The sequence below is a fragment of the Coregonus lavaretus genome (assembly GCF_964263955.1).
Source record: "Coregonus lavaretus genome assembly, chromosome: 1".
Lineage (NCBI taxonomy): Eukaryota > Metazoa > Chordata > Actinopteri > Salmoniformes > Salmonidae > Coregonus > Coregonus lavaretus.
In genome coordinates, this window is record NC_139988.1 from 93,241,585 (window position 1) to 93,254,050 (window position 12,466).

General features: G+C 43.8%; 1 protein-coding gene across 1 annotated transcript in view; it reads right to left on the bottom strand.

Annotated features, from left to right (window-relative positions):
• Nucleotides 1-3,913: 3,913 nt before the first annotated feature.
• The window catches only part of LOC311144445 (guanine nucleotide-binding protein G(I)/G(S)/G(O) subunit gamma-4), a gene marked incomplete at its 3' end in the record, with an annotated part of 19,784 nt that continues 11,231 nt past the window's right edge, over nucleotides 3,914-12,466 (bottom strand). The window contains exons 2-3 of the mRNA XM_084180462.1: nucleotides 10,145-10,252; nucleotides 3,914-4,042 (exon numbers count right to left, since the gene is read on the bottom strand). Of these exons, the coding sequence (XP_084036588.1) occupies nucleotides 3,914-4,042; nucleotides 10,145-10,243 (228 nt within the window). The 5' untranslated portion in view covers nucleotides 10,244-10,252. The remainder of the gene's footprint in view (nucleotides 4,043-10,144; nucleotides 10,253-12,466) is intronic.

Here is a 12,466-nt window from a genome sequence, read left to right on the forward strand (position 1 = left end):
ACCTGAACCATAAAAGGGATCATATAACATGTAAACAGACCCCTTATATTAGTTTTTGTTAAAAAATACTCACGAGTATCAATCGCACATTTAAAAAATGGTTTAAACCTAAGTGTCATACAATCTCCAATCAGTAGCACTACACACCATGATGTTGTCATTTTCAGTGCTGTGCCACAGATATATCACAATAATAATAAATACAACTAATAATAATAACAATATATATATATATATTTTTTTTTTGTAAAAATTAGCAAATGCTAAATAGGTTAACTACCACCACGAACAGGAAACGTTTTGACACATTGTGCTTTTTTGAAATCAAAATAAAAGCCTGTGGGTTGACAGTGTCGTAGAGAACAGGCCTCCTACATCCACTGATCTCACAGACATTAGTACTGACGACTTACACACTGACACTCTGGCTTAGGCCCAAAGAGCACCCTATTCCCTATATAGTGCAATTATTTTTGACCAGAGCCCTGGTCAAAAGTAGTGCACTTTATAGGAAATAGGGTGCTCTTTCAGATGCACCCTCTAAAATACTTCCACCCTGTAGGCGAAAGAGGAGACTGTCAGACATTTCCGGTAACCTTTCCAAAATTCCCAGAAATCCCAGTTGGAAGATTCCCGAAATCAGCAGGGAACTAGTAGGACATCTGGCATCCTGGTGAAGGTAGCGTTACTCTACAATCCTAGACCTGGACGGAGCACTGAGAAACATGCAGGCCTTGGGTTGGCTGGCAGGATGGTAGAAAGACTTGCCATTCACAACCATTCATTGATTTCTTCATTCACTCAGGACAGAACAGGTCAAATATAGATAGGCAGACTCAGGAAACAAATGAAGCAGTTTACAATAAAACAAAGAAATAAACAACATAGGAAAGTTAAGTAAAACTAGTCAAGTTCAATATATCTGACATCTTTTGGCAAAATGTTTAAGTTCTGCAGTTAAACCAGGATAGACTGGTTTGGCATCAGATTGATGTAGGATAGATTAAAGAGGACCTAGTACCGAGCCCTGGGGGACACCAGTAGTGAGACATTACGAGGACAGAGTACCGAGCCCAGGGGGACACCAGTAGTGGGACATTTAAAGAGGACCTAGTACCGAGCCCTGGGGGACAACAGTAGTGGGACATTTAAAGAGGACCTAGTACCGAGCCCTGGGGGACACCAGTAGTGGGACATTTAAAGAGGACCTAGTACCGAGCCCTGGGGGACACCAGTAGTGAGACATTAAAGAGGACCTAGTACCGAGCCCTGGGGGACACCAGTAGTGGGACATTTAAAGAGGACCTAGTACCGAGCCCTGGGGGACACCAGTAGTGGGACATTTAAAGAGGACAGAGTACCGAGCCCAGGGGGACACCAGTAGTGGGACATTACGTGGACAGAGCCTTGAGGGACACCAGTAGTAGGTAAGATCTTATATGATGAGGAGTAAGTAAAGGTGAGATGTAACATGTATGTAATATAATAAGTATGTAGTATAATAATGGTATACTGTGTAATCCCTTTAAAAAGTGTCTGGTTAGAATGACAGCTTGTTGATGTTCACTATGTACGGTTAGACTCAGGTGTTGCAGGGGCTCAGGTGTGAGATGGGTTGGCCCAGAGTTGACAGCTGTCCATAGTGTTCAGTGCACTCTATAGAGATACAACTATTCTGTCACTATTACCCATTTCAGACAGAAGACGTGGTATGTTACCTGTAAAAAATTAAATAAGGTAACGTTTATATGACCCCCTTTCAATACGTCCCCTTATTTACCACCTTCTTGCAGGTAGACCCCTTTATACATATCAGTGGGTAACTGGCAAACTGGGAGGGGTGGGGGGGGGTGTTGTTAAACCATGGGGGCTGGTTGCATTTCAAGTTAGGGAGGTGTTAAACAATGGAAGTGTTAATGAATTTACCTGCAGAGAAGCAGAGAACCATTCACACAGACCTGATACCTGCGTTTTGGTTACGGGGTCTGTGAAAATGCAGGAATCATGACTAGGTCTTTTAGGTGGGTTTTATTTTTCCTTTTTTTTTTTTTTACCCTCTACCACTTTCAGAGCTGGTATAAAAAAGTTGGCATGTTAAAATAGGGAGATGTGTCTGTATATGAAAGGGATATGTGGTACACTATATACTGAAACAACAGATGGGATCCTGTAGCCGAAAACAGAATACATATGCCCTTCTGTTCTTGCAGACACATTCACAACATCAACACTTCCTAAATGTCAAAGCACTACCAGGCGAATAAAATAAATGTCGCTCTGGATAAGAGCGTCTGCTAAATGACGGAAATGTAAATGTAAAAAATGTAGATCTAAACTAAACTACCTGGGCAGTGCATCTCACAAAGCCCCAGCTACTGGGTGGATTGTTTAGAGAGGGTTCAGTATGTATTGAGAAAAGTGTATATTGTAAAATATAATATTTGAGTGTTGAGAGAAAGATACTATGGCAAGGTTATAAACCCCCGTCTTATTTTAATCAACCTGTCAAATGGCATGATGTTTAATACTACAGTAACGGTAGTCAGATTGGTAGAAGGGGGGGGTGCTATGTTGGTATGGAGAAATGGAGAGTGGGAACTAACATGCTATATACACATCATGGGTACATACTCAAAGAATATAGGTTCAAAATTCAAGATTAAAGACTATATCAAATAAAACAATTTTAAAAAAAAAGTTTGTTTGTTTGTTTCCTGAGGCATGTAAATAAAATCATCTAGCACAACAAAAGAAAAGACATGTTCATAATAAAAATGTTCTCTCATCATGCCATAATAAAGCACTAAACAAGGATGTTCTCTAACAACCAACAAATTAGCAATAATAGGGTTGCAAAATTCTGATAACTTTCCCCAAATTTGCCGGTTTTCCAGAAATCATTGTTGGAAGATTCCTAGGAAACCGGCAAATTTTGGGAAAGCTACCAGAATTTTGCAACCCTAAGCAATAATAACCAACCAATCAAAGATATAGCAGACTTTGAAGAGCCACTCCAGCCTCCCTAGAACCTCATTTATCACCTGATTTACTTAACAGAGGTTCCATCTCAATAGGTGCTCCAGGTATCCTCATGACAGTGTGGAGGGGGTGGGCCTTTCTCTTTTGTCCTCAATTGCTCCTCTATTGTTCCAGCTAGCAAGGGGCCGATAACAGAGCGCAGCATCAGACCAACCCCTTGAACTGCCAAACCTTTGAATTTCACAATTGTGTCAACAACAAAAAAAACATTGTTTTCTTTTTTTTTTTGTACTTTAATGTATTTATACTTGGAAATATTGTTTTTCAAAGGGAAAAGTTCCCAAATAGCTGGAGTGGGACTTTAACACTCAAACAAGCTCACTGGGTTGCCAGATGTCACTGGGTTGCCAGATGTAAAGGTATCTATCCCCACCAACACGCCACCCCTTCAGCCACCAGGGACAGAGCTGACCAACAACAACAGCAGCCAGTAAGATGCTACTCCAGTGGTAGTAATCGGTAGGGGTGGTTAGGGTAACGTCAGTTCGCTGTGAAAGGGATGATCACTTCCATTTTACTTCAGGATACTGTTCCATAATCTTTTGAACGGGCTTCAATATTATATCATAACATTCGTGATATGTATAATTATATTCGTGTTTTGTAGATGAATTTACTTCGACCAGATGCCTTTTTATGAAGATTTTTTAATGAAGAACATTTTCATATGTTTTTTTTGCGCTTGAAGACCATTAGGAGAAAAAAATAATCTAAAAGTTGAAAAACTACAAGGCTGAAAGGGTAGTCACTTCCTGGTTAGTTTCACAGCGTGTTGTTAGCTTCAGGTACAGTGAAGACAGAAGAGGAGATGCCAGGTGTTATTCCACGCCTGAACCAGGGCCCGGCCTAAGGCTGGTCTGCCCCCTACTGGGCATCAGAGGATGGTGCAGAATAACTTCTTCTCCCGGAAGGGGTTCTCCGAGGCGGGCACAGGCACGATGAGGGGGTCCTCGCGTATGTGGGCGTCGCAGTATGCCATCAGGTCTGCTGCCGCTTTCGACACCTGGGATGGGGTGAGAAGGATTAGGGTTAGGGATCTCCCATGGTAAAAGAGCTAAAGATACAGCAATGATCAGGTATGATAACCTTAACCACACTGCTAACCCTAATGCCTAACCTTAACCACACTGCTAACCCTAATGCCTAACCTTAACCACACTGCTAACCCTAATGCCTAACCTTAACCACACTGCTAACCCTAATGCCTAACCTTAACCACACTGCTAACCCTAATGCCTAACCTTAACCACACTGCTAACCCTAATGCCTAACCTTAACCACACTGCTAACCCTAATGCCTAACCTTAACCACACTGCTAACCCTAATGCCTAACCTTAACCACACTGCTAACCCTAATGCCTAACCTTAAATTAAGACCAAAAAGCGTATTTTTGTTTTCATACAATAAAGCCAATTTTGACTTTGCAGCTGGCCCATCTAGCGGAAATCACTCAGTTCTGCCTCCAGGGCAAGACTCATGACAATAAACGTCAACCTGCTTTGAATCACGGCTTGGAACCTCACACTGCCACTGACAGAGATTGTTTGGCTCTGGGTTTCCCCACTGGACAGGAAGGGAGGTTAGAGAAGGGTTGTAGCCCAGCGAGGGAGAGAGGAGGAAAAGCTGTGTTTCAGGAAAGACTGGGGCTCTGGGGTAATGTGGAGGCCTCAGCCATCAAGCTGGTACACACAGCTACAGGACACCACCAACAGCATCTGACTTCGGTTGTTACTTCTTGTTCTACTAAACCTTCATTATCATTTCCCCATAAAAATGATCCTGGTGCGTCATCAAGAGGAGAGCAGTCAGGATGGTTCTGTCTGTGTCATCAAGGCCAGACTGTCTGTCTGTAATTACAGTAGAGCCTAATGATGCTGCTAGTCGAACGCCAAACTCTTAATTGAGACATGAAGCCATTGGAGAGTCAGTGCTGCTAGTCGAATGCCAAACTCTTAATTGAGACATGAAGCCATTGGAGAGTCAGTGCTGCTAGTCGAACGCCAAACTCTTAATTGAGACATGAAGCCATTGGAGAGTCAGTGCTGCTAGTCGAACGCCAAACTCTTAATTGAGACATGAAGCCATTGGAGAGTCAGTGCTGCTAGTCGAACGCCAAACTCTTAATTGAGACATGAAGCCAATTGGAGAGTCAGTGCTGCTAGTCGAACGCCAAACTCTTAATTGAGACATGAAGCCATTGGAGAGTCAGTGCTGCTAGTCGAACGCCAAACTCTTAATTGAGACATGAAGCCAATTGGAGAGTCAGTGCTGCTAGTCGAACGCCAAACTCTTAATTGAGACATGAAGCCATTGGAGAGTCAGTGCTGCTAGTCGAACGCCAAACTCTTAATTGAGACATGAAGCCATTGGAGAGTCAGTGCTGCTAGTCGAACGCCAAACTCTTAATTGAGACAATGTTGAAACATCAATCCATGGGAGAGTCAGTGCTGCTAGTCGAATGCCAAACTCTTAATTGAGACATGAAGCCATTGGAGAGTCAGTGCTGCTAGTCGAACGCCAAACTCTTAATTGAGACATGAAGCCATTGGAGAGTCAGTGCTGCTAGTCGAACGCCAAACTCTTAATTGAGACATGAAGCCATTGGAGAGTCAGTGCTGCTAGTCGAACGCCAAACTCTTAATTGAGACATGAAGCCATTGGAGAGTCAGTGCTGCTAGTCGAACGCCAAACTCTTAATTGAGACATGAAGCCATTGGAGAGTCAGTGCTGCTAGTCGAACGCCAAACTCTTAATTGAGACATGAAGCCATTGGAGAGTCAGTGCTGCTAGTCGAACGCCAAACTCTTAATTGAGACATGAAGCCATTGGAGAGTCAGTGCTGCTAGTCGAACGCCAAACTCTTAATTGAGACATGAAGCCAATTGGAGAGTCAGTGCTGCTAGTCGAACGCCAAACTCTTAATTGAGACATGAAGCCATTGGAGAGTCAGTGCTGCTAGTCGAACGCCAAACTCTTAATTGAGACATGAAGCCATTGGAGAGTCAGTGCTGCTAGTCGAACGCCAAACTCTTAATTGAGACAATGTTGAAACATCAATCCATGGGAGAGTCAGTGCTGCTAGTCGAATGCCAAACTCTTAATTGAGACATGAAGCCATTGGAGAGTCAGTGCTGCTAGTCGAACGCCAAACTCTTAATTGAGACATGAAGCCATTGGAGAGTCAGTGCTGCTAGTCGAACGCCAAACTCTTAATTGAGACATGAAGCCAATTGGAGAGTCAGTGCTGCTAGTCGAACGCCAAACTCTTAATTGAGACATGAAGCCATTGGAGAGTCAGTGCTGCTAGTCGAACGCCAAACTCTTAATTGAGACAATGTTGAAACATCAATCCATGGGAGAGTCAGTGCTGCTAGTCAAACGCCAAACTCTTAATTGAGACATGAAGCCATTGGAGAGTCAGTGCTGCTAGTCGAACGCCAAACTCTTAATTGAGACATGAAGCCAATTGGAGAGTCAGTGCTGCTAGTCGAACGCCAAACTCTTAATTGAGACATGAAGCCATTGGAGAGTCAGTGCTGCTAGTCGAACGCCAAACTCTTAATTGAGACATGAAGCCATTGGAGAGTCAGTGCTGCTAGTCGAACGCCAAACTCTTAATTGAGACAATGTTGAAACATCAATCCATGGGAGAGTCAGTGCTGCTAGTCGAATGCCAAACTCTTAATTGAGACATGAAGCCATTGGAGAGTCAGTGCTGCTAGTCGAACGCCAAACTCTTAATTGAGACATGAAGCCATTGGAGAGTCAGTGCTGCTAGTCGAACGCCAAACTCTTAATTGAGACATGAAGCCATTGGAGAGTCAGTGCTGCTAGTCGAACGCCAAACTCTTAATTGAGACATGAAGCCATTGGAGAGTCAGTGCTGCTAGTCGAACGCCAAACTCTTAATTGAGACATGAAGCCATTGGAGAGTCAGTGCTGCTAGTCGAACGCCAAACTCTTAATTGAGACATGAAGCCATTGGAGAGTCAGTGCTGCTAGTCGAACGCCAAACTCTTAATTGAGACATGAAGCCATTGGAGAGTCAGTGCTGCTAGTCGAACGCCAAACTCTTAATTGAGACATGAAGCCAATTGGAGAGTCAGTGCTGCTAGTCGAACGCCAAACTCTTAATTGAGACATGAAGCCATTGGAGAGTCAGTGCTGCTAGTCGAACGCCAAACTCTTAATTGAGACATGAAGCCATTGGAGAGTCAGTGCTGCTAGTCGAACGCCAAACTCTTAATTGAGACAATGTTGAAACATCAATCCATGGGAGAGTCAGTGCTGCTAGTCGAATGCCAAACTCTTAATTGAGACATGAAGCCATTGGAGAGTCAGTGCTGCTAGTCGAACGCCAAACTCTTAATTGAGACATGAAGCCATTGGAGAGTCAGTGCTGCTAGTCGAACGCCAAACTCTTAATTGAGACATGAAGCCAATTGGAGAGTCAGTGCTGCTAGTCGAACGCCAAACTCTTAATTGAGACATGAAGCCATTGGAGAGTCAGTGCTGCTAGTCGAACGCCAAACTCTTAATTGAGACAATGTTGAAACATCAATCCATGGGAGAGTCAGTGCTGCTAGTCAAACGCCAAACTCTTAATTGAGACATGAAGCCATTGGAGAGTCAGTGCTGCTAGTCGAACGCCAAACTCTTAATTGAGACATGAAACCATTGGAGAGTCAGTGCTGCTAGTCGAACACCGAACTCTTAATTGAGACATGAAGCCATTGGAGAGTCAGTGCTGCTAGTCGAACGCCAAACTCTTAATTGAGACATGAAGCCATTGGAGAGTCAGTGCTGCTAGTCGAACGCCAAACTCTTAATTGAGACATGAAGCCATTGGAGAGTCAGTGCTGCTAGTCGAACGCCAAACTCTTAATTGAGACAATGTTGAAACATCAATCCATGGGAGAGTCAGTGACACATTTTCACTTGTGCTGAAATCAAACTGAAAGAAAAGTGATCTTGTAAATTAATCAGGCTATGGTGTGAAATAGACTTTTAGAAGTGCTGTCTTTATTTTAATTACTTATCATAAATTCTGTCTTTGGTGTTTTGCATATCAATGCACCAGCACCTTTTCCCACTCCTATCTATATGTTTTAATTAGGTCATACAAAAGTGTTACATTGCGTGAAGTTTGAAATGCATTCTGTCATTACTAAATGTGTAATGTGATATATTTTAACATTACTATTTTTTAACACAAAAATTCATTTGATTAATAAAATATTTAATCAGTTGTCTTCCTCAAATGAAGGGGACGATGTCACAATCTTTGTGAGAGGGAGGGAATCTGATCTCATTGGTCCTCAACTCACGGCTCAGTCATTTCATTGGTCCTCAACTCACGGCTCAGTCATTTCATTGGTCCTCAACTCACGGCTCAGTCATTTCATTGGTCCTCAACTCACGGCTCAGTCATTTCATTGGTCCTCAACTCACGGCTCAGTCATTTCATTGGTCCTCAACTCACGGCTCAGTCATTTCATTGGTCCTCAACTCACGGCTCAGTCATTTCATTGGTCCTCAACTCACGGCTCAGTCATTTCATTGGTCCTCAACTCACGGCTCAGTCATTTCATTGGTCCTCAACTCACGGCTCAGTCATTTCATTGGTCCTCAACTCACGGCTCAGTCATTTCATTGGTCCTCAACTCACGGCTCAGTCATTTCATTGGTCCTCAACTCACGGCTCAGTCATTTCATTCAGGGTATGTGGAGTTATCCCTGAGTTAGCGTTAGCCTGCCCCGGAGCAGGTTAGTTCTGAAGGATTCGTTGCCATAGAAATGTACCTGGCTAAAAGGTGAGCCACTTTTGTATGACCGGTTATCCCAAGGTACCTCGCTAACTCCTCAAACCCCCACTTCAACCCCCACTCTGTGGCTGACTGGCTCTTCAGTGATCTGGGACTGTCAAGGTCTCTCGTGATCAAAATGAATGGGCACATTCTACTGGTCAATTTGCCACTCTGCCTCTAGGGTAGCCCGAGCACACCTTGTCTGCGTCGCAAATGGCACACTATTCACTACACAGTGCACTACTTTTGACCAGAGCCCTCTTGGCCCTGGTCAAAAATAGTGCACTATAAAAGTGCGGCATATTTCAGAGATAAGATAACCAATATTAGGCTGGGTATCAGTCCAGCAAGACCCGATGAGAAGTTTGATATGTGCCCCTAGCCTACCACGCAAAGACCCTATGGATTACTGTCCCTGGTTGACACAGACATGCTCAGGAAAGGGATATCACAACTTAAGCCTTCTACCTGCCTTCTCGATCCTGTCCCCGCCACCTTCTTCAAAACGGTTTTTAATTGCATATCTGAAGAAGTGCAAGCTATTGTTAATCACTCCCTGTTTACGGGCACTTTCCCCACTGCTATGGTGAAATCCCTTCTGGAGAAAAGTAATCTACAGTGCTATGAAAAAGTATTTGCCCCCTTTCTAATTTTCTCTACTTTTGCATATTTGTGATACTGAATGTTATCAGATCTTCAACCAAAACCTAATTTTAGATAAAGGGAACATAAGTGAACAAATAACACAACAATTACATATTTATTTCATAAACAAAGTTATGCAACACCCAATTCCCCCTGTGTGAAAAAGTAATTGCCCCCTTACACTCAATAACTGGTTGTGCCACCTTTAGCTGCAATGACTCCAACCAAATGCTTCCTGTAGTTGTTGATCAGTCTCTCACGTCGCTGTGGAGGAATTTTGGCCCACTCTTCCATGCAGAACTGCTTTAACTCAGTGACGTGTGGGTTTTCAAGCATGAACTGCTCGTTTCAAGTCCTGCCACAACATCTCAATTGGGATTAGGTCTGGACTTTGACTAGGCCATTCCAAAACTTCCAATTTGTTGATTTTTATTAGCAAGTTATTGTCTAGTAAATATTTCAGCTTTTTTTTCATTTTTTTTTTTTTATTATTTATTTGCTGTAAATACATTGCATTCCATTCTGAAATGTGCTGTATAAATAAAGCTTGATTTGATATTTGGGAAGAAGCCTGCTGATTGGAGGGTCACTCTCAGTTCCAACCCAAATGTGCACACGCACGCACGCACGCACGCACGCACACACCATTACCTTTATCCTGTCCATACAAGCCTCCATCTTGAGTTGTTCCACAGCTTTCCTGGCGTGGGAGATGCTGGCTGTGCTGTTGTTGACAACACCGTCCTTCATGATGATGACCTGGGATAGGAACACAAAGAGATGGAGTCAAGAGGCTGGGGGGGGAAGGGGGGGTGTTGCGTGTGCATGTACGTGCATGCGCACATGTGTGTCCCTGTGTGTGTGTGTGTGTGTGTGTGTGTGTGTGTGTGTGTGTGTGTGTGTGTGTGTGTGTGCTGTTGTTGGCGATGTCATCCTTCATGATGATGATCTGGGGGTTGAGTAGAAGAAATATGACTGATGAAGCCAGAACCATATAACTTTCTAAGAGTCGGTTGAATATCTGTTCATCTTCAGTTGCGTAGAAGAAGCACAAAGACATGGAGCCAAGAGGTCTGACATTCATAGCCTGTTTCTAGACCTAAATAACTGTTATGGCTGTACACATTGGAAATGTATTGAGTGAGAGACCGGTATTCCCCTACTGTTGTTCAAGCCATGTTACTATGTGATTCACTTCTATCGTTAACTGAGCTCTAGGAGATAAACAGGGGTGTCTGCAGGTCTGCATCCCACATTGAATTATTCCTAAATGCATAGTAAATGTTGTTAGTCAGAGATGGTATATCTAATAAATAATCAAACCACTCCCACAGTCGCTGTTAACACAGAATACCCCACAGTCCCACACCCCAGTGATTGATGCTGAGATTTATCTACTGTTGGGTGTTTAGTGAGGAAGAAACTGGAAAATAATGTCCTATTGGTGAATCCTGCATCCTCCTATTGGTGAATCCTGCATCCCCATCAGTAGGATAGGCCTATTTCACCCCCCAGGTAGTTAGATATTCTGTACAGTGGACATTCTGACTAGAGTGGGCTTGGTTCTCCCACCTGGTGTTGCTGCCTACAGGGCTGGCCATCCTACATCACAGGCCCGTTCATCACCATCAGGACTGGGAAAACAAATGTTCTAGTTGCACACAGTACATTCGGCTCACGGAGCCGCTCCATATGCTGTCTTATTGGACTCCCTTTTCTCTATTCATATTTGGAAATAAAGGCCAGATATTTTGAGGTGGAGCCGTCTGTCTATTCAGTATAATGTATAGGTAATTAGAAGGCCTTCTTGGCACAGCATTACCACAGCCTGAGAGACCAGGCTGCTAGCTTATTCAATGTAATCATTTTCCAGGGTGGGTGCGCCCAATACAGCCCGTTATAACCCGATGCTAATGGGTAACGTTGTTACAGACCCGGTCATCATCTACGGTTTGATAACCTAACCCCAACCACCCCCCACACCTTTATAACCGGACACTATAAACACAGGTTTAATTATAGGGCTTATTATGGGTCTTATTCGACTATCTAAGGGTGCATCTGGTTATCACCACGGCAATATGGGCTGTGTTCTCCTGCTAGAAATAAACAGCCACGCACCCTTCCTTAACCTACAAAGATTCTAGAATACTTTAAGGCCAATAAGCGATAACACACTAATTTCTCATCATTAACATTTCAAAATTCACATGCAATATTTGAATATGTCATAACGCATGTATGAGTATAGCCATGAAAACATCCGCGTAAAGAACGCGGTTTGTTTCACCCACCTGAAATGATGCCAGTGATGATTCCAATATCTAGAATTCCGGATTTGACTCCACCCAACAAAGGGACCTGTCAAATATCACACCGAGGGGGATGAACAATCTCGAAAAGGAAACCCCGGAACGTTGCAGACCGGATGGAATGATGACGGACCACGAAGCACAATATGTATTATTGTTGATGGTGAGATATAGGCTATTGTCTCATCAGCCGCTTGCTGTGGCTGTGCCGCATCTCTCCCAAAAAATGTGCCGTGCGTTTACGCATATTCCGTTTGAGGAGGGATGGCTGTGTCGCGCTCGCGTCGGGTCCGTGTGTACTGTCAGTCAGAGCTCCAGGGTAGCAGCTGGATCTGGAGGAGAGAGAATTAAGCAGCTGGGGGAGACCTCGCTATGACAAGGAAATACGCTGCAAGAACCTCTGTCTCCAGGTGCTGAAGCAGCCAGGACCGATTGCTTGGCGCGGGGGGTATGGAACACTGAACCGTTACAGTATCACGATTTCAGTGCGCGGTAGAAAAAAATCGCCACATAAATCGCCTTTGCTTGTACTGTATTCTGGATGAAATACCTTAATGAACCCCGTCCATCTTGCGCTCTCCCTCCCCTCCAATATTAGTACTTCCCTTCTACACCCATGCGTGTGAAAATGGCACCCGCCGCATTTTCAATTTGCCCCAGT